This window comes from Dipodomys spectabilis, unplaced genomic scaffold (genome assembly GCF_019054845.1).
Source record: "Dipodomys spectabilis isolate Male_0828 unplaced genomic scaffold, ASM1905484v1 ptg000297l, whole genome shotgun sequence".
Taxonomy (NCBI): domain Eukaryota; kingdom Metazoa; phylum Chordata; class Mammalia; order Rodentia; family Heteromyidae; genus Dipodomys; species Dipodomys spectabilis.
The window spans coordinates 1,270,869-1,292,372 of NW_024870974.1; the positions used below are offsets into that span (position 1 = coordinate 1,270,869).

The 21,504-nt window shown below is 39.9% G+C and overlaps 1 protein-coding gene across 1 annotated transcript in view; it reads right to left on the reverse strand.

The window, feature by feature from the left end:
• The window catches only part of LOC122127057 (glutamyl aminopeptidase), an 82,840-nt gene that overhangs the window by 34,137 nt on the left and 27,199 nt on the right, over positions 1-21,504 (reverse strand). Inside the window, exons 4-11 of the mRNA XM_042701567.1 lie at positions 19,357-19,477; positions 15,980-16,134; positions 14,918-15,031; positions 10,777-10,911; positions 7,350-7,415; positions 3,903-3,968; positions 3,609-3,760; positions 1,181-1,260 (exon numbers count right to left, since the gene is read on the reverse strand). Of these exons, the coding sequence (XP_042557501.1) occupies positions 1,181-1,260; positions 3,609-3,760; positions 3,903-3,968; positions 7,350-7,415; positions 10,777-10,911; positions 14,918-15,031; positions 15,980-16,134; positions 19,357-19,477 (889 nt within the window). The remainder of the gene's footprint in view (positions 1-1,180; positions 1,261-3,608; positions 3,761-3,902; positions 3,969-7,349; positions 7,416-10,776; positions 10,912-14,917; positions 15,032-15,979; positions 16,135-19,356; positions 19,478-21,504) is intronic.

The following is a 21,504-nucleotide window of genomic DNA, read 5'->3' on the forward strand; positions in this document are numbered from 1 at the left end:
ACCAGGGATGATGACTCCTGCCTGGCTTCTTCACTTGAGATGGGGTCTCCTAAACTTCTGTGTTTTGGCCTGGGCTAGACTGCAGTGGTGAGGCTCCCAAGCTCATCTTCCCACCTAGTTGGGAAGCTATGGGTTGAGAAAGGGGTGCACACTCTCGGAGATGACAAAGACACTGGACCGTGTTGATGACTGCACATACCGCTGAATATGATTTAAAAACACAAACCAGCACCGGGGTGTCCATTTTCAACAGGTACATTGTAAGACTGAGGGTGTGGCTCAGCGATAGACAAGAGCTGGGTATGCTCAAAACCCTGGACTTTCTTCCCACCCTGGCAAGATTAAACAAACAGACTATATGGTATGTGGAATCAAACTCCATGAAGCTGCTTTGCTAAAAGTAGTCGGACAGGGTCAAGGTGAATGCAGACATGATTGCTGTTTTAGAATATTCTTTAGAGACAAGAAGACATGTAGCCACGAGGAACAAGAGAAAAAGTTTACCCCAGATGCTATCCTAGATCAAGCCCTCCTGGGATGAAGAGGAGAAGAGACTTGCTTGTTTTCCATAAAGAAATGTTCTGAGACACAAAGCAAGCCCAAAGAAAAAAGTATAAAACAAGATTTGTCTGTGATTGGTGCTAAAACCTACCTCGTGGGTTACTTCTTTACAACAATTTGGGGGTTTGGGATCATGTCTCCTGGTTTTGATGTAGCTCTACTTTTTTTTTAAAGTAAGAAAATGGAAAATGAGTGAAGACCATGATGGTCCTAATTCGATAAAAAACATTTTTAAATCATAGACTGTGTCACATAATATATTAAGAAACTCAATGGCTTACATATCTGATATATAGCAAAGCAAAGAAAAGAAGAAAGAATGAGTGAGAGGAAGAAAGAAAGAATGAAAAAGAGAAAAAAGAAGGAAGGAGGAAAAAGAAAGAAAGAATTATTGATCTCCCAAGAACTGAGCATATAAAGCTGTGGAAAATCATTAAAATGGATAGCTCAAGTTAGGAAAAAATTTTCATAAAGATTTGGAATCATCTGTAAATTAAAAGGTCTCTTTTCACTGAAATTTATGTAAGTTCTTGCTTTATCATTGTTTTTCATTTGTTCTTATATTAGTTTAATGAAGTGCATCAATTCAGAGAAGAAATAAACCATTAGCAATATTTACCTCCTTTTTCTGACCTATTGTAGACTACAATACTTGATACATTATTTTCGGTCCATTTAACTGGAATATTCCATGTGTAACTAAAAGTTTTAAAAAAAAGAAAAATTTAACTTCATTACTCAAAGAAAAAGAAGAAATCACAAGTAAAAATCAACCAGATAAATATATTTTCCTACCCATTGTGTAGTACACAATCCATAATTAACACAAAGCCCTTTCATGATGAAAATAGTGACCTAATTGTTCACAACTTTTATAAACCAATAATATGTAGAACTTTGCATCAAACTGCAAGATTATTCAATTAAATGCTTTGAGGCTTTAGAACAAGGCTTTTTGCAGAATAACCTGCAAAGTATAACACATTGTACTAGAACATTGAACATTTCACACACAAACACACACACACACACACACACACACACACACACACACACACACCACACTTTCATGCATTATTGTTTCTGTCAAGGAATACATAACTTTGTAAGTGGTCAGAAGACAGTTCCATCATCATGCGAAGAAAATATGTTTTCATCATGAGAATGCATGTGTTAGAAGGGTAATAAACTTATCATTAGGTAAGTTTATTTCTGGGATTCTAGGTGTAATCATTAGCTATTTACTATTTTCTATTATCAGGGGAAACCTTGTTTTCTTTGTTGTTGTTGTTGTTGTGTTGTCTGTTATGGGATTTGAACTCAGGGTCTGGGTTCTGTTTCTGAGTTCGTCTGCTCTCCCACTTTGAGCCACAGTGCCACTTCCAGTTTTCTGGTGGTTAACTGGATATAAGAGTCTCATGGACTTTCTTGCCCAGGCTGGCTTTGAACCAAGATCCTCAGATCTCAGCCTCCTGAGTAGCTAGCATTATATGTGTGACCCACCAGCACCCAGCTCTTACTTGGTATTTTGATATATATTTAACTTTTTAGTGTTCAGGTCTCAAAAAGAAATCTTAAATGTCTGTTTTCACTTCAGCTCAGATCAGAAAACACAGTATGTATAGAAAGAAGATAAACCTCTATGATAAATTTACTTCTAGGTGTCCTATTATTTATTTATTCATTCATTCATTTCAATACTAGGGTTTGAACCCAGGTCCTCAATCTTGCTAGGCTGGTATCACACTTCTAATCCTTGTTCTATTAATTTCTGACAATTTGTAGAGCCCTTTTGCTCTTTGTCTCCTGCTCTAGGGCATTGTGCCTTGCTTAATGGAATAACAGTTCATAAATTTCTTTTCTGGTTCTTTAACTATGTTTCTTATAGAGCCTGAGCTTCCTTTATTTGTTTGCTCACATGGGACTTGATGTTTGATAGTCTTTTTTATGAGTCTAGGATCTTTCATTGTCCATTCATATTTAAGGGGGGAAAACCACTAAGTTGGTTATTCTTCTTTGATGTGTGTGTGTGTGTGTGTGTGTGTGTATGCCAGTACTTAGACTAGCACTCAGGGAACTGAGGCTAGTCAGGGCTGAAATCCTACCACTGGAGCCAAAACTACACATTCAGCTTTTTCCTGGTAAGCTGGAGATAAGAGTCTCTCAGACTTGTCTGCTCAGGTTGGCTTTGAATCTAGGATTACAAGTGTGAACCACCAGCACCTGACTGAGTTGCTTGCTCTTGGTGGCTGGTAATCTCTGTACTACTTCAGAAGGAGATCTGGTTTTTGAAACAGCCTTTGCAAGAGACATTACATATCCTGCAGATTACACAACAGAAAAGACTTTGCTTTGATAATCCTAGACCTCACTGACTCTGTTTACTAGATTTTTGCATATCTGGATCTTTCTATTCTTCACCATAACCTATAGCCTGCTTAGGAAGAAAAGACCTCTTATTATTATGTGCCTATATACCTTCTTATGCTTTTCTTCCAGGATTTCCTGGTAGGTACTATTCCACCCACTTATATTCTTTAACAGAATGTTTGTCTGTTTTCCTGTGCCAGTACTGGGGCTTGAACTCACAGCCTAAGTGCTGTCTTTCGGCTTTCTCTCACAAGACTACCACTGAAGCCACAGCTCCACTTCTAGATTTTTGGTGATTAACTGGAGATAATAGTTTCAGTGGATTTTCCTGCCTACTCTGGCTTTGAACCATGATCCTCAGATCCCAGCTTCTTGACTAGCAAAGATTACAGACCTGAGCCATCAGCACTTGACAGGTTTTTGTTTGTTGTTGCTGTTTTTCCAGTGCTTCTATTCCTCTTATCTCTGACACATGTGAACACTGGACATAGACGTGTTTAGTCCAACATTTTGAATTGGAGAGCCCTTAGCTGGTTTTGAACCCTTTTGTTCCTTAAAGGCACAGTGTCTTTATTTTACCATCCATCAACCATGCACTCAAGAGCAGGAGCCAAGCAAATGACCATGATTCCTGCCAGACCTCTGCTTTCCTTTTGAGCTGTGTGGTCGAGGCTTACCCGAGGGCGGAGGGTGGTTGTGAAGGATCAGCGTGGGAGTCGAGCAGAAAGCGCTTTTGAGAGATGTCTCTCAGGTTATTCACATTGAGCACAGGATAACCCATCTGGCTGGTCCACGTGTCCATGACTTCTTTCACCGGGAGATTACTTGCCTGAGATGGAAAGAAAAAGTAGATGAGTTCATTTCTACATATGAACAAATAGAAAGGATAGAATAATCAGCACAGGCAGTGATTGGGTAACTGTTGGAAAAGTAAGCCAAAAAGAACCTTGGAGGAATATACTTTGCCATACCTCTTCAAGCGATTCCCAAAAGTCTGAAGTTTTTGCATTCTTGAAGTGGAATTTTTTCAGGTACATCTAGAGGCGAAAGACAGCCGAAGCTTTAGAAGACAGCATTAGTTTCTTACACTTCCATAGCATGAACTAAACGCTTTGCACAACTGTCCCAGTTCTGCTCCAATGGCACAAAGCTGACCATAGAAAGCACACTAATACATGAACTGCCTTCCAATGAAAGATCACTTAGTGGCTATTTTAACCCTATGTCATTTTCATGTCACGCTGTATTTTCTTTTCTTTTCAATCATTTTATTTGAGTCTTTTTTAAAAAGCTGTTTGTTTTATTTATTTACTTATGTGCTTGAATTGGGGTTTGAACTCAGGGCCTCATATTCTTGCTTAGCTTTTTCTCTCAAGGAAGGTGCTGTATACAGGGTGTACCTCAGAAGTGAGAATAGATAGAACTCTCCTGCTCTTTGCTTTCCTGCTGACAATATACTTAACACAGTTCCATCCACTTCCAGCTATTTTGGAGATTAGTTGGTGATCAGCATCTCATGGACTTTCCTGCTCCTCCTGGCTTTGAACTTCAATCCTCAGATCTCAGCCTCCTAAGTCACTAGGTTATAGGCCTCAGCTGCAGTAATTTTAAAACATAAAAACTCATTTTACTATATGAACTTGAAAGAAAATAGACCACAGGCTGTGTTTGGCCTATTTGTCTCTGATGTAAGGAAATATACAATGTTTTGAATAGCACTAATGATAAATAGTGGTGAATAACCTGAAAAAAATTATTTACTTTATAGACTAGGTCTTCATTTAATCTCTTCTAAATAACAATGAATCTCTTCTGGAATGTGATTTAAAAAAAATAGAAGGTGTCCCCTATGGCAGACTGTTCATTAACCCTCTGTATACATGAGTTTTTAGACACTGTGTGATATATATACCAAGAGAAAAAAACCCCACTAATCTCCTCATTGTGTAGTGGGTACTGCATGAGGTACTCCATAAAACTTTCTAAAGAGTTCCTGCTTTACCTTTCCTATTACTTTCTAATTGTCTTCTGTAAAGCCCAGAAGTCTTAGCTAGAAATGAAACCTTTATTAGTGTTCTTAATTAGTTGACTTTAGTCGTAGTAGTAGTAGTAGTAGTAATGCCAGTCCTGGGGCTTGAACTCAGAGCCTGGTCACTATCCCTGAGCTTTTGTACTCAAGGCTAGTGTACTACCACTTGAGCCATAGCTCGACTTTCAGCTCTTTTTGCAGTTTATTGCAGATAAGAGTCTCACGGACTTTCTTGCCTGGGTTGGCTTCCAACACACTCTTAGTCTCCTGAGTAGGTATGATTATAGGCGTGAGCCACTGGAACCCAGCAATAGTTGACTTTATATAAATCATTTCAACTTAAGTTGCCACATTTCTATTTCTAAATCAGATTATCATCTAAATGTTTTTTAATTTCAAGCACAAAGAGAAAAAAATAGCAGAATTTTAGGAAGACTAGAGGGGACTGAGAGCCCTTAACTACTACTGTCTTATTTGTGCTTCTGGTTTTTACTTCTGAATATTACCACTAGAGGGCAGGCAAAGGAAGGGAGAACAAGCAATCTATTATTTATTTTTTTTTTGGTATTGATTCCAGAGTATTGTAATGATCATTCATTGTTATTATAATAATAAAACAATTATATGTTTAGTATAATAATCAAAGTCATAGCTATATACTAACTACTACTTAATAGTATCACTTTTTTGAGGTACTAGAGTTTGAGCCTAGGGCCTTGTGCTTGCTAGGCAAACTCTACTCTTTGAGCCATGCCTCCAGCCCTTTTTGCTTTGATTTATTTTCAGAGAGGACCTTGCTTTTGCCTAGGGGCTAGGTCTGGACCATGGTATTCCTACCTCCATCTCCCAGGCAACTGGAAATACTGATGTGCATGACCACCCTGGCTTGTTTGTTGAGATTTATTTATTTATATTTATTTATTGCCTGGGATGGCCTCAAGCTTCTATTCTACCATTTCCACTTCTCATGGAAATGGGATTCTTTTCATGTGCCAGCTATGGAGCTTGTACTCAGGGCTCGGGCATTGTACCTAAGACTTTTTTGCTCAAGGTTAGTGCTCTACCACTTGAGCCATAGTTCCACTTATGGGTTTTTTTAATGGTTAATTGGAGATAAGAGTCTCATGGACTTTCCTGCCTAGGCTAGGCGCTAGCTTCGAACTGCAATCTCAGATCTCAGCCTCCAAAGTAGCCAGGATTTATAAGCATGCCCACTTTAACTCCTACATTTTTTTTTAATTGAAGGAAGCTACTCTGTCTTAACTATGAAGTTTCTATAAGAATTCTGAAACTCGATTTCATGTGCAAGGTTTTCATCACAATTATTGTTACCAGATTAAAAAAAATAACAATGTATATAGTCAATCTCCTGAGCCTACGGTGGAATGGAAATTTATATAGACAACATAGTAAATTTCTATTTTAATTTTGTTTCTAGTGATCCTTCCCAAACAGTCTATAAAGAAAATTTCTCTCTGTCCAGATAATCACCATGTGCTATTCTAGCCCAAATCACATGACAACCTAGGTTGTGGTACCTCTGGTTGATACTGGTTATTTCATGTCACACAAGGGGGGACAAGGTTATCAGTGTTCTACCACCAGTATATGAGGAAGGTATTTCCTGGCTCCACGATTTCTATCTTCCTGAGAACACTACTGAGCCTGGAGAACAGGAAAGGATGGATGCATGTCTCAATTTCTTTCCTCACACACAACCTGTGGGACTCAGGAGCTATCACTGAAAGATGGGAAAAGCTCAGGGAACAGAGGTGAGATGCAGGCTATCTTCACTGATCTGGGAGCTTATCAAATGGCCTATGTTGATCTTGACCTGCTTGCAGATATTAGCAAGTAGTTGAAGATAGAAGATGAAGAAAAAAAAATGGTGTTTAGTTTCTCCATACATGCATACAATAGCACTATCACGGCATAAAAATTAGTAGCTATTCAATTCAGTTCAGTGTTTAGACCATTTTAACTCTTCAGAAAAATTAATTATAGACAAGGTTTTCAAAATTAGTGATTACGTGGATAACAGGTTAAAAGCATTGTGAGTGTGCTACAGAATTATGGCTAGCTGGTAATGTGTTTAAATGTGGTGGTTTGTAATAATAGCAGCCTAAGCTGCTAATACATATACAAAGGTTATCAAAACAATAACTAAACAACAATTTGAGTTTCTCCACAACACTCCTGGTTAATGATAATTATAGACATGATGTAGACCCTTAACTTGACAAGGACTCACCTTTTATTTCTTGTTATATCATCTACCCCCGAGTAAGAGAAGAGGTGAATTATCTTTAATGAATCGCCTACCTTGCCATTTATTAACCACAGAACAGTATAATTTACTTTTAATATCATTCATAGTAATAAACCGTACCTGACATCCTTTCTGAAATTTCTCTGGTGTCATCCAGTCTTCAAGCATTCTCAGGATAGAGGCTCCCTGTGATGGGAAAAGGTAATGCATTAGTAAATGTCAATTACCACTTTTGTGACATTTCATGATTGTTCCTTCAAGATGACTCCCTTAGATTATACTGTTGTAAAAATGAGTCTTTTAGTGTGAATATACGGCATGGTACATCTCCTGTACCATTGCTTCTAAGTAACTAGAAGACAAAGTGAACTTGCTAAAATGATCATTTCATAGACATGAGGTTCAAATCAATTTTGCACTTCCCCAGATGAACCAGCAGGTGGAGCGTTGCTAACAAAAAAGAAGCAGAGTGGGGGGCGGGGAGGGAGGGAAATCAAGTTCTTGGATGAAGAAAAAGTTCAGAAAGTTTTAAAAATCTATCTCCACAGTGGAAAAAATGTGTTAAACATAGGGAAGTAGAGCCGGGCGCCAGTGGCTTACACCAGTAATCCTAGCTACAAGGCTGAGATCTGAGGATCACAGTCCAAAGCCAGCCTGGACAGGAAAGTCCATTAAACTCTTATCTCCAATAAAACACCAGAAAACTGGGAGTGGCGCTGTGGCTCAAGCGGTAGAGCACTCGCCTTGAGCTGAAGAGCTCAGAGACAGCATTAAGGCCCAGAGTTCAAGCTCTACTACCAAAACAACAACAACAACAAACCATAGGGAAGTAGAATTCCAAGAATTACATTGTTAAATAGTTTAACATAAATTCATACATATAATTAAGGCATAAACGCTCCACAAAAGTAGTTTATCTTATTTTGTTTTCTTTCATCTAAAAAATTAGACAATTACCTCTGTTTTCTAACTTCCTTTTATGTGTTATAAGAGTAATACTTAGAGGCACTAGTAATGAAATTTTAAATCAATTTTCAAGTAACTAATCAGAAAAATATTATCTCCCTTCTTAGTAATTTTTACTATCATTTATCAACATATTAGATTATTTTGGGGCCCTAGTAACAAGATTAAAACTTTGGGCAAATTTATTTACTTATGATCTAATACTTTAAGTCTCTAGAATATCTAGGACTCAGAAAAAAAGTGATTCTAACTTTTCTTGTGTAAGATGTTAAAAGAGGCTATCAGTAAATTAGAAATTTTTAACAGATGGGTAAAAAGAATCATTGATAATGTGAAAGAAACATTAATAAAAGAATTCTTAAAAGATGCATTAGAAATAATATGACAGGGAAAACCAAAAATATACTATAAACTTCAAATACTAATATTTTCCTTCACTCAAACTAACACTGATGAGCATTTGTCTTAATTATTAAACTATGTATAACTTAAACTCCTTCTAGGCACAGCCAAAGATATCTTCAGTTACTTTTTGTGTATGACAGTAATGGGACTTGAACTCTGAGCCTCGGTAAAGACTAGCACTCTTTTACTTGAGCCACAGCTCCACTTCTGGTTTTCTGGTGGTTAACTGGAGATAAGAGTCTCATGAGCCAGGCACCGGTGGCTCACACCTGTAATCCTAGCTACTCAGGAGGCTGAGATCTGAGGATCATGGTTCAAAGCCAGCCCAGGCAGGAAAGTCAATGATACTCTTATCTCCAATTAACCACCAGAAAACCAGAAGTGGCGCTGTGGCTCAAGTGGTAGAATGCTAGCCTTGAGCTGAAGAGCTGAGGGACAGCACCCAAGCCCAGAGTTCAAGCCCCACAACAACAACAACAACAAAAAGAGTCTCACAGACTTTCCTGCCTGAACTGTGTTCAAACCTTGATTCTCAGATCTCAGCCTCCTGAGTAGCTAGGATTATAAGCATGAGCCATTGGGGTCCACCCTACAGTAACTTTGAGGAACTTAACGTAGAGAGTAAGCTATGAGAAACTGAGTGAGACCAATACTAAACTATGAGAAACTGAGGGAGACCAATACTAAACTAGAAGTTAAATTATATTACCTTCAGGTACAGAATACTGTATGTCTCGAAGTGAAGTTGTAGGAGATGTTTCAAGAGGGAACAGGGAACATAAAACATAGATTTTCAGCAATGTTTCGTAATGTTTTAGTGGTTAAAAATTATTCATTTAGGGCTGGGAAGGTGGCTCAGTGGTAGAGCGCTTGCCTTGCATGCATGAGGCCCTGGGTTTGATTCCTCAGCACCACATAAGCAGAAAAAGCTGAGAGTGGCGCTGTGGCTCAAATGGTAGAGTGTGCTAGCCTTAAGCTGAAGAGCTGAGGGACAGTGCCCAGGCCCAGAGTTCAGGCTCCATGAGGGACCAAAAGAAAAAAAAAGTTGCATTTACAGCAGCTAGTATCATTAAATTTTATATAAAATGGATAAGGATATTTTCTTCCAACGGAGTCAAATTCAAATGTTTATGGGAAACATTAATGGGTTCTACTAGAAGAGCAGAATGTAAACTTCATTTATATATAAGGTAGTCTTCACTGATTGCACAGCAGACACTAAATGTTATTTTCTTCCAAGAATAAAAAACAACTTTAAGGGCTGGGAAGGTGGCTCAGTGGTAGAGCGCTTGCCTTGCATGCATGAGGCCCTGGGTTCGATTCCTCAGCACCACATAAGCAAAAAGAAAAAAGCCAGAAGTGGCGCTGTGGCTCAAGTGGTAGGTAGAGTGTTAGCCTTGAGCTGAAGAGCTAAGGGACAGCGCCCAAGCCCAGAGTTCAGGCCCCACGATCGGACCTCCCCCCCCCCAAAAAAAACTTTAAATTGAATGCTTAAAGTCATGTGTGTGTGTAAGTGTGCATATGTGTGTGTGTGTACGTGTGTGTATGTGTGTGTATGTGTGTGCACGTATGTATGGTTGTGTGTATGTGTGTGTATGTATGTGTGTGTTTGTGTGTATATATGTGTGTGTGTGTGTATGTGTTTGTGTGTTTGTGTGTATGTGCATGTGTGTACGTGTGTGTGTTTGTGCGTGTGTGTACGTGTATCTGTATGTGTGTGTATGTGTGTGTGTTTGTGGGTGTGTGTGTGTGTGTACGTGTGTCTGTATGTGTGTGTATGTGTGTACGTGTATGTGTGTGTGTGTTTGTACGTGTATGTGTGTGTGTGTGTTGGTACTGGAACTTGAACTCAGGGCTTCCCGTCTCACTTGGGGCTTTTTCACTTGAGGCTAGTGCTCTACCACTTGAGCCTCATCTCCCCTGCTGGGATGGTTAAAGTCTGAATGTTTCATTATCACAAAGAAAACAGTGATAAGCAAAAGTAAAAAGAGAAGGAAAGAATTTTAAAGTTGAATTCAAACTTCTGTGGCCTCAGGCAGCATTGGTTAATAGTCCTGGAGAGTCATGGGAAGACCCAGCATGCAGAATGAAGTTCTACAATTACCATTCCCAGGCAGTGGGTAGGAGAAAGTCAATAAGCAGAAAGCCGCTCAGAGCAAAGCCCTGCTTTCCCTACCTTGCTGTAGGATATCCCATCAAACACAGATGTGATTTCAGCTGGCGTGGTGACCGTGACAACAACGGGATGGGATGACATTAAAGAGTCGTCTTCCTGTACAGGCAATACATCTTCCAATAATACCTGTTCACGCTGAAAAGACAGAATGAGCCAGGATTGTATTTCAGAACACAATAGACAATCACAAGTGTGTGTGGGGGGGGGTAAATAGACATGACTCAAATGGTCTATGTTTAAAACATTTATAAAGCAAACGTGAAAGGTTCTGTGTACATTTAAAGCAAATGTCTTTTGTTGTACTGATGGCTTTTCATGGATGTCATGCCTTCCTTCTTTCTTCTGTTTGTTCCTTGGATGTCTCCGATGACCAGCCATGACCAGCAAGCATTAGTAAAGCACCACTCATACTTGTGGTTTTCAAACTTGTCTCCAATTTTTCAAGGCCTCCTCTCCTCCCTTCTCACCTCACAGGGCGAATTCTGAGAACTCATCCAGGCCTATTGGTCAAAGGTGGTGTTTAATGTTTGTTCCATGTCAATTGGTCATTGGAATTTGGACCAAAGAAAACATGAGGTTAGTCTTCAGTTCCAATAATCATCTCTCTTTCCAGTCCTAGGTTTGCTCAGCAAAAATAGGATGGTTGTCATGTTACCTTCTGACTTCAGAGCCTATTCTTTATGTTCTCTCTCCTTTCTTTATTTTTGGGCAGTCGTGAACTTTGAACTCAGGGCCCTCAAACTTGCTAGGCAAATGTTCTGCCATTTGAGCCACACCATCAGCCCTTTTGGCTTTAAATTACTTTTTCTTTCTTTTTCATTTATTTAATTATTTATGGCTGGTTCTGGGGTTTGAACTCAGGGCATGGGTCTTGAGTTCAGGGCCTGGGCACTGTCCTTGAACTTCTTTTGCTTAAGGCTTGCGCTCTACCATTAGAGCCACACTGCCACTGCTGGCCTTTTCTGCATAGTTTATTGGCGATAAGAGTCTCACAGACTTTCCTGCCAGTTTGGCTTTGAACTGTGATCCTCAGATCTCACCCTCCTGAGTAGCTAGGATTACAGACATGAGCCATTGGCACCCAGCTTAGAAGAGTTTTTGAATAGAAGTTCATATCTTTTTCCTGGGTAGAATCATGATCCTCCTACATACAGGTTTCTGCATAGCTGGGATTGTAGATGTGCATCATGTTGGAATTGTTGGTTGAGTTGAGGTCTCAATAACTTTTTGCCTATGATGGACCCAAACCACCACCCTCCTAATCTCTACTCCTAAGTAGCTGGTATTGCAGGTGTGAGTCACTGTGTTGAGCAAATTCTCTTGATATATAAAACTAAGCAAGTTCCTTCCCTCATTAAATAGAGTAATGATGGGACCTAGATTTTGGGTTTGGGCACAGGATTGAAGATATAATGCCCACTTCAGCATTTGGCATAATACCTGACACAGTGAAATCACAGAATGACACAGCTAATACATTAGCTGCCATTAGTAGTCTGATTCTTAAGCAATAAGATTATGAAATATAGTCTTTTTTTAAAAAAAGGAAGCTTTATTGGTCCTTCTAAATTAAAAACATTTTCAAAAGTGGAGCAAGCTGTATAAGTATATCCCCCCTGCCAATTCCATGGTTTCCATTTATAATAAGCTGAGAAATGACTGCCAGTAAGATACTCATGACCTGGATTTTGACCTTTGTGTCTACCTCAGAGGAGAGAGAATTCTATTCTTGGCATCAGGAAATCTGATTGTGGTCTTGGCTTTCACACCAGTTGTCTGTGTGATGTTAGAAGGTGATTATCGCCCCCACTTACTGGCACTCAGCTTTTTTTTAATAGATAAAATGAGAATCCACTCTGTGACACTTACAAAGTGCAGCGAGTAAACATCTGTATCCATCTGACCCTTCCTTCACAAGACCCTAACCTGGGAACTCACTAAGCAATAAAAATGTGTTTTGTAGAGGTGTGTATCCACTCGATCGTTGGCTAACTAGAATGAATGGAGGGATGAAGAAATGAGTGAACTGTGAATATATCATATGATGAATCCTTCTGGAATAAAATCAAATGCTCACCCCCACCTCTGGTACTTGGGGGAAAAAAACCTAGGATCTTGCATATACTAAGAAAGTACCACTAAGCTGCAAGCCCAACCCTAGGTTTTCTGAGACAGGGTCTTGCTATGTAGCTAAAGCCAGCCTTGAACTCCATACTATATGTTCTAGACTGTCCTTGTATTTAAGATCCTCCTGCCTCCACTTCCTGAGTCCTAGGATTATAGGTGTGCATCACCATACCTGGCTTAGTCAGTGGTTTTGAAACACCTAAAATTAAATAGTAATCAATAGTAAAATATAATTTCTTCTACAATTTTTATACGATTTTCTTATATAATTTCTCAGTTTCATAGAAGGATGTATGTTACTTTAAGTGAAAATAGTTCTCCAGTTAGATCATTTTAAGATACTCCACACAACCAAGAATTACCTAGTCCCAAATCTCAAGAGTTCCATGACTGAAAACCTCTCATGCAGATTAAATTTTTAAAGAAGCAATTGCTACAAAATTGTTTTCCCCCTTTTTAAATAGATTGGGAAGTAAGGACTCAAGGATTTCTTTTTAATAAAAAAAAATCCCAGTAGAGGGCAGTATTCTACATAGTATGCAACCTCTAGAAACTTCACACATCTATAAGTAAATGTGCACCCACGTGTTCATAATACAACCCGATGCTTACATGATCTAAATAGAAATGAAAACACATTTGGCTGTTCTAGGAATGTCGAAGGAAGTTTTTGCCCAGGCTTTACCAAAGCATTGTGCTAATGGTCATTCTGTGTACATACTGAGCTTTTACGCTTAAGAGTTCTTATTAAAGTGTTCTTATTAAACAGTGAAGAGAGAACTAACTTGGAGAGTTACATGACTTCTCCACGCTGACATTTCCTCTCCTGCAGCTAAGAAATGGTGCACACAGGATCTGAATTTGTATCTAACTACTCAGGGTACGCTTTGACCATTTTGCTGTAGTTCAGACCAACAGCTTTCAAAGAGTTCCCACGATAGACTCCAGCTTGATCTTTTCTATGCCAGTGATCTTTCCTTTCTCCCTTCCTATTTCCTACTTTCCTGCTTTTTCCTTTCCTTTTTCCCTTCCCTCTTCTTTCATCCCTTCCTCTTTCTCTTCCTCCCTCTCTCCCTCTTTTCTTCCCTCCCTCCCTACCTTTTTGTTTTTTTATTCTTTTCTTTCCTTTTTTAAAACTTTTTTCATTCTTTCTTTCTTCCATCTTCCCTCCCCCTCTTTCTCCTTCCTCCCTCCCTTGCTTCCTCCATCCCTCCCCCCTTTCTTTACTTCCTTTCTTCCTTCATCCCTCCTACTCTTCCTCCTTCTTTCCACCTATCTCTCTTCCTCCTTCCTTAACTCCCTTCTTTTCTTCCTTTCTTTCTTCCTTTCTCCCTCCCTCTCTCCCTCTCTTTCCTTCTTACTTTTTTTTTTTTTTTTTGCCAGTCCTGGAGCTTGAACTCAGGGCCTGAGCACTGTCCCTGAGCTTTTTCTGCTCAAGGCTACTACTCACTCCACTACTTAAGCTCCACATCCACTTCTGGCCTTTTCTGTTTATGTGGTACTGAGGAATCAAACCCAGGGCTTCATGCATGCTAGGCAAGCACTCTACCACTGAGCCACAACCCCAGCCCCTATTTCCTTCTTTTTGACATGTTTCTTTTCTTTTTTCTTCCTTCATTCCACCCTTTCTTTTTCCCTCCCTCCCTTCCTTCTTCCTTCCTTCTTACATTTCTTTCTCCTTTTCTTCATTTCTCCTTTTATTTCTTCCTTCCTTCTTTTGTTTTTCTCTCTCTTCCTTCCTCCTTTCCTTCCTTACATTTGTAACTGATTCTGTCAAAGATACTCCAAGCCATGGCTGTCACTTGTCCACTAGGGGCTGAACAAAAGCTCTCAGCAACGTACCATCCAGTGGAAGCCATGGGCTCTACCTACTCTGGTGACAAACATCAAAGTTCACCACTCATCTTGCTTCCTGGTGAGCCTATCATAACCAAAAAGACTTATCATAACCAAAGACTTCCATCTGCTTTTGAATGAGGAAACAAGAGCTGGAGTGGATGTGTTCAACGCTCACCATTTGCCATTCCTTTTCTGCATGGTTTACTCCGAGGAACTCGAAGAAAGAAGCAAATCCTTCGTTTAGCCACAAGTCTTCCCACCAGTCCATGGTTACAATATTTCCAAACCACTGAAATTAGAAGCAATAAAGAGACAGTTCACATTATCCTTGTGGTGGAAAGGCCTCCAAAAATGACACTTATTTGTCTGCATAAATTTTGTCACTGTAACACAAACGGCAGCCATTGTAATTAACATGTAACCTTCTGCATGGTTTATCCTGGTTTTAGTGATGGATTTCTCTTGGATTATTGCCTTCATTTACATGCTACTGGGAATATATAAAGTTATATAGACGGTATACTTGCTAAAGACAAAATAATGGATCTTAAATCTTCTTTATGGTGTGGTGTGTGTGTGTGTGTGTGCGCGCGCACAAGCATGCACACACATGCTCATCTGGGCACTGCCCCTGAGATTCTTTTTCTCAAGGCTAGAACTCTACCATTTGAGCCACAGCACCATTTCTGGCTTTGAGTAGTTTACTGGAGATAAGAATCCTGGAATTTCCTGGGATTTGAAGGGCCATCCTCAGATCTCAGCCTACTAAGTAGCTAGGATTACAGGCTTAAGCCACCAGTGGCCAGTAGTTAAATAGCTATTAATATTAAAAACTGTTTTAATGAAGGATTTTCTAAATCAGCCATTTTTCTATTTTCTCTGTCACCCATACTTTGAATTATCCATATACTGTTAATCTAGTTTCAAAAATAATCTGACTTGCTGTGGGGTGGGGTGCTGGTGGCTCATGCCTGTAATCCTACCAACTCAGGAGGCTGAGATCTGAGGATTGCGGTTCAAAGCCAGTCTGGGCAGGAAGGTCCATGAGACTCTTATCTCCAATTAACCAACAGAAAACCGGAAGTGGCGCTGTGGCTCAAGTGGTGGAGTGCTTGCCTTGAGCTGAAGAACAGCGCCCAGGCCCAGAGTTCAAGCCCCACGACCGACCAAAAACAAACAAACAAAAAAAAACCAACATAAAAAACAAAACAGGCTGACTTGATGCACAGTCCTATACCTGATGTACAAGTTCATGGGCAATCACACTGGCCACCCTCTGCTGGTTGGATGAGGCTGATTCCTGAGGGTCATATAGTAGGTTCGTTTCTCTGTAAGTGACAAGTCCCCAGTTCTCCATAGCGCCAGTACCAAAATCTGGAATAGCGATTTTGTCTATGGAAAAAGACAAGAGTCCAATGAGAAATGCATTCTTTCCATTTGTTCATGCCATGTCTTACCAAATTAAGTTCTTTCGATGAATGTGGTTTTTGTTTTTTTTTTTGGTAAGCTAAAAATAATTTCTTAGAGTGAAAAGCAGTCATCATGTGTGTGAACATTTGGGTCCTAATGTACTCAAGATTTCCATGGAGGTTTTCCTGTTGGCTTCAGACATCAGTGTGACCTTTTCTTAAAAAAGTTTTTTTTTTTAAAGAATGAGACTCATGAATGCTTTTCTTCAAGGCCTCTATGATTTCATGTCTTTGAGTTCTCTCTGTACAGTACTTGACTTTTATTAGTTTTATTTTAGATTATGTTTATTAGTTCTCATCCCTTTCTCCCTCCCACGACTTTCACTTAGGTTATGGAAAGCATCTGTTTGGAGGATGAGCTGCAAGGAGAAAGAGGACTGAGAAAGGAGGACTAAGAAATCCAGAGCTTCAGAGCACACAGAACTGGGTCATGGACTGAGGACACAGAATATGGAAACTCTATTTGTCCCCTGTACAATTTGAGGTCAGCCTAATTCTCTATAAATCTGATCATTTGTCATCCACTCGTATGTCTTAGATAAATTGGAGAGGAACATAGAGTTCACTATATTCTCTCTAAATTTCCTTCCAGGTCTAAACGACTGAGTTCCATAAGGGTTTTTATTCTTCATTTTCTCTGGTAGCTAAGGTCTTTAGACATAATATCTGACAAAAGGAGGCAGTATTGAGCAGGACTGGGTTAAATCTCAAATAGAAAATGCTGAGGTATGGGCTGGGAAGGTGGCTCAGTGGTAGAGTGCTTGCCTTGCAAGCATGAGGCCCTGGGTTCGATTCCTCAGCACCATATAAGCAAAAAGGAAAAAAGCCGGAAGTGGTGCTGTGGCTCAAGTGTTAGCCTTGAGCTGAAGAGCTGAGGGACAGTGCCCAGGCCCAGAGTTCAGGCCCCACTACTGGAAAAAGAAAAGGAAATGCTGAGGTGGTAAGTGGAAAACATAGCATCCCCTTAATTAGCAATAATCAAGATGTGATGTTTTATGTTAAACTCAGACCTTCCCTATGACCCTTACCACTCCTAGATTCTCCCCAGAATACCACAAGCCAGAATACCATAAAGAGACACTTGTACATCCGTGTTCATTACTGCACTATTCACAATAGCCAAATTGTGGAAACAGCCCAGATGCTCTACAATAGACGAGTGAATCAAATATATATATATATATATATATATATATATATATATATATATATATATATATATTATCTATACACAGTGGAATTTTACACAGCCATTAGAAAGAATATGATGTCATTTGCAGGGAAAGGAATGGACCTAGAACAAATCATGTTAAGTGAGGTAAGCCAAGTTCAGAGGGACAACAGCGCATGTTTTCTCCCATATGTGGAAGCTAGATCTAAAATACATGATGGATTATACAGGACTCTCAGCATTCACATACAGTGAGAGCAAAGGAGGATAATGAGGGGGAGGAACACAAAGGCCCAATGTCTCTGTGTCTCTGATCATGTTAAATCATATTTATCTAAATGAACTCCAGGAAATGGAAACAGGATGTGTTTCTTCTTTTTCTTTTTCTTTCTTTTCTTTTTTGTCCTATTTGTTGTTTTTTTCCATTTTGGGGAGGGGTTAAGAGGACACAAAAATGGAGGAACCAAGGGTGAACAAATGCAGCAGTAGCATTCACTAGACACTATATTGAAAATGAACTATACAACTTGGGGGTGAGGGGATTTGGGAGGGGAAAATTGAGAGAAAACAAGAGAACAGGTGACACTATCCAAAAAGAAATGTATTCATGGGGCTGGGGAGGTGGCTCAGTGGTAGAGCGCTTGCCTTGCATGCATGAGGCCCATGGTTCGGTTCCTCAGCACCACATAAGCAAAAAGAAAAAAGCTGGAAGTGTCACTGTGGCTCAAGTGGTAGAGCGCTAGCCTTGAGCTGAAGAGCTGAGGGACAGCGCCCAGGCCCAGAGTTCAGGACCACGACTTATGTAACTGTAGCCCTGTGTACATCACTTTTATAATAACGATAAAAATGTAATGTTTTATTATTGCATATAATTTAAATGCAGCACAGAAAAGGAAAAGAAGCAGAATTTTCTTCTAACATGTAGGAGAAGGTTTTTTTTTCTTTTTAAAATTATATTATTTTATTTTTTTAGTTTTGTGCCATTCCTGAGATTTGAACTCAAAGCCTCAAGCTTTCACTCAACCTTTTGACTCCAAGGCTATTGCTTCTACCACTTGAAGCATGCCTCCAATTCTAACTTTTTGCTGGTTTTACTGGAGATGAGGGTCTCGCAGATTTGTCTGCCTGCCCTAACTCTGAACCTTGATCCTCATATCTCAGCTTCCTGCTTAGCTAGAATTATAGGCATGAGCCTATAACCAGCTTGGCATTGCCAGTTGCTTTGCATTGATCATTGGCCAGCCATAGAAACATGGAGGCCAGTGACGGGTTGGTTTGTTCTTTTACTACCTGCATTTCATCCCTAAAAACATCTTTATGGATCTTACTTACATTTAGCATCCTGCTAATGCCAATCAAGCATGTTTATGAATAAGTTATTTCGACTATTGATAGAAACATCATAGCCACACCATTTTAATTATACTTCTACTTACATTTTGAAATGAAAACATGCCTCTCTGTATATCAGGAAGAAAAGAAAGGAAGAAAGTTCTGGAAGGAGCCCTAGTGGTTTGTTTTAATGACTGGAGAATCTAGCATTTGCCTCGCACAGTAGTGGTGAAATTGCAAGCAAATGATGGACTATTAAATCATTTAACCCCACTGCTCATGATGGAAAGACATGGGAGTGATTGGAATGGGCATTGAGTATTACAATCAGCTGATACGGATTGCTGCTCCATCTCTATTGTCAATCAGCGCTCCGGTTTTCCACACACACTCACATACTTTCACCGTTATTTGGAAAGGAAAGAATATATGCATCTATCAGCTAAGAAAAGAGGCTGCGCATTAAGTTTGGAGGAATCCCCATGGAATCGTATCTTTCAGGATCCAGTTGACACGAGTCACAGCTAGGCATATCCAGATGGCTGTTCAGGAATGATGACGAAGAGGCAAGGTGTGAACTTAGGGGGAAAACAAAGGCAATGCTGGAAATCAGAAAAAAAAAAATTACAAAGCCATTCTCACCTAGTTTGGGAAGAGAATAATTCATAGCAAAGTATTCTTCAAAATAATCGAACACACTTTTAGTTATGTTTGCTGCATACTCAGCTGTGTGCTTTTGCTGGGGCTGGACATAAATAGTGAGCTGTTAAAGAAAACAAAAAAAATGGTGAAAGTCATTTTTCATTTGATAAATCACACATCAAAAAAACTGTAATACAGGACAGAGTTTTAAAAAAGAAGAGAGGCTTCTGAGACAGAGGAGTCTAATTTGTATCTCTGTTTTGTGCTTTACTAGCTTCATGGTCTCGGATAGATCACTTTCCATCTGCAACTCATGCAGAAGGTCAATAAAATTGAATGGTAGGCCACTTTATGCCTAGAACTAATGTAAGACATACTGGTTGGCATGGCCATTCCAGATACTGAAGTGTATTTCTAATTATTTCTATTTAGAACATATATTGCCTTCAGAGTATCTATGAATCTATGCCTCTGTTCATACCTTCTACCACCCACCCACATCTCTCTGTCTGTCTTTCTAGGGTGTGTGTGTGTGTGTGTGTGTGTGTGTGTGTGTGTGTGTGTGTGTGTGTGTGTGTGTGTGTTGTGTATTTCTGTAGTGTGTCTTAAAGGAAATGAATTCCTGTGATTTTCTCATCTACAGAGACTTTGAATACATGTTTTTGCCTTGTGCTTATTCTAAGCCACTTTTCCCAAATAATTCTTCTGCTGTTTCAAGTCTTCTACTTCATTTTCCTGAAAGGGAGTCAGCTCAGTAAGCGACATCAATCCTCTAAGCTGCTAGAGTCTGTATTTCTTAACCCCTCTCACATCATTTGTGAGTCAAACCAAGTACCAACAATTCCCCAATTCCAAGTGTGTATGACTTAATAGAAAACCAAGAATCTTCTCAAACATAATATTGTGTAAGTACCCATGATCCCTGAACACTGGGAGTCAGCATCACAAAAATCCCGACGGTGTTTAGCATGTCTCGGTGTGTGAAAGAGGAGAAAGCACTTTAGACAACTAGAGTCTGCTGAAAGTTGCTGAGAAAAATCAAATGAAATAGGCCTGCTAGTCTCAAGACCTGACCCAAAATCTTAAGGAACAGAAGACACGTCCTTACAGTAAGTAAGTTCAAGGCCATTGACCTAGGAACAGATGAATCAAGACTTAAAAATAAACGCCTACACATTTCCTGTATTATTCCCAATGCATTGCTAACTCATCTGTTCATGTGGGCACCCAGGTTAGATCCTCTTTTCTTATAAGCGAAGAGCAGTGGGGGGAAAAAATCCCGAAGAGAAAGACCAAGTTCTGCAAGTGCATCCCTTAAACGGCCATTCCTTGCTGACTACCCTCACTTCCTCTGCTATGTGACCATCTTGTCTTATTTGCATAAATAAAGACACTTTCAGCTTAACCTCCCCAAACAACACCACTCACTCATGGTCGCATCAACATTCCTTGAAGTTTTCTCTTTTTTGGGGGGGGGGGGGTGGGAGGAGTCACAAGTGATATAACAATCATTTCCACCCTGTCCTCCTGTTCGCTTGATGAAGAGCAAGGTCCATTTTCCAAGCAGCAAGTGAAACAAACTAACAGTCCAGTTGGCCAAGGAACTGAGCAAGGGTTATTGATCATATGCAATCAAAACCAATGTGTGAGTTGGACTGAGGGTGTGGCTTAGCGGTAGAGCACCTGCCTAGCAAGCACAAGGCCCTGAGTTCAATCCCCAGTAACACACACACACACACACACACACCCCTCAACATGTTCACACAGGATAGCGACGTTGTCAAATGAGGTATCAGAACCTTTGATCTGTGAAGTAATTGGTGTGAAGAACTGGCTCCATCTTCTCCCTGTCCTTAAACTCTCTGATACGAATACTTCCTGTTGGTCCACTGCATTGTGGCCCATATGTTCTGTGCTTCTGTGCTCTTCCTGATGCTTGGGGAGGAAAAGAGGGCCAGGCAAGGGGAAAGATGGGTACCAGGGAGGCTTCAGCTACAGGCAGTCCATGTAGAGAAGAAGACTGCATGTGTCTTTCTGCTGAGATTTCCCCATTTCCCAGGATAGTATATGAATGCTCTTCAAGTGATATGCTTTTGAAACTAAAGCAACCATGTTTTTCTCCCCCTCCTCCATTTTTCTATAGCTAAC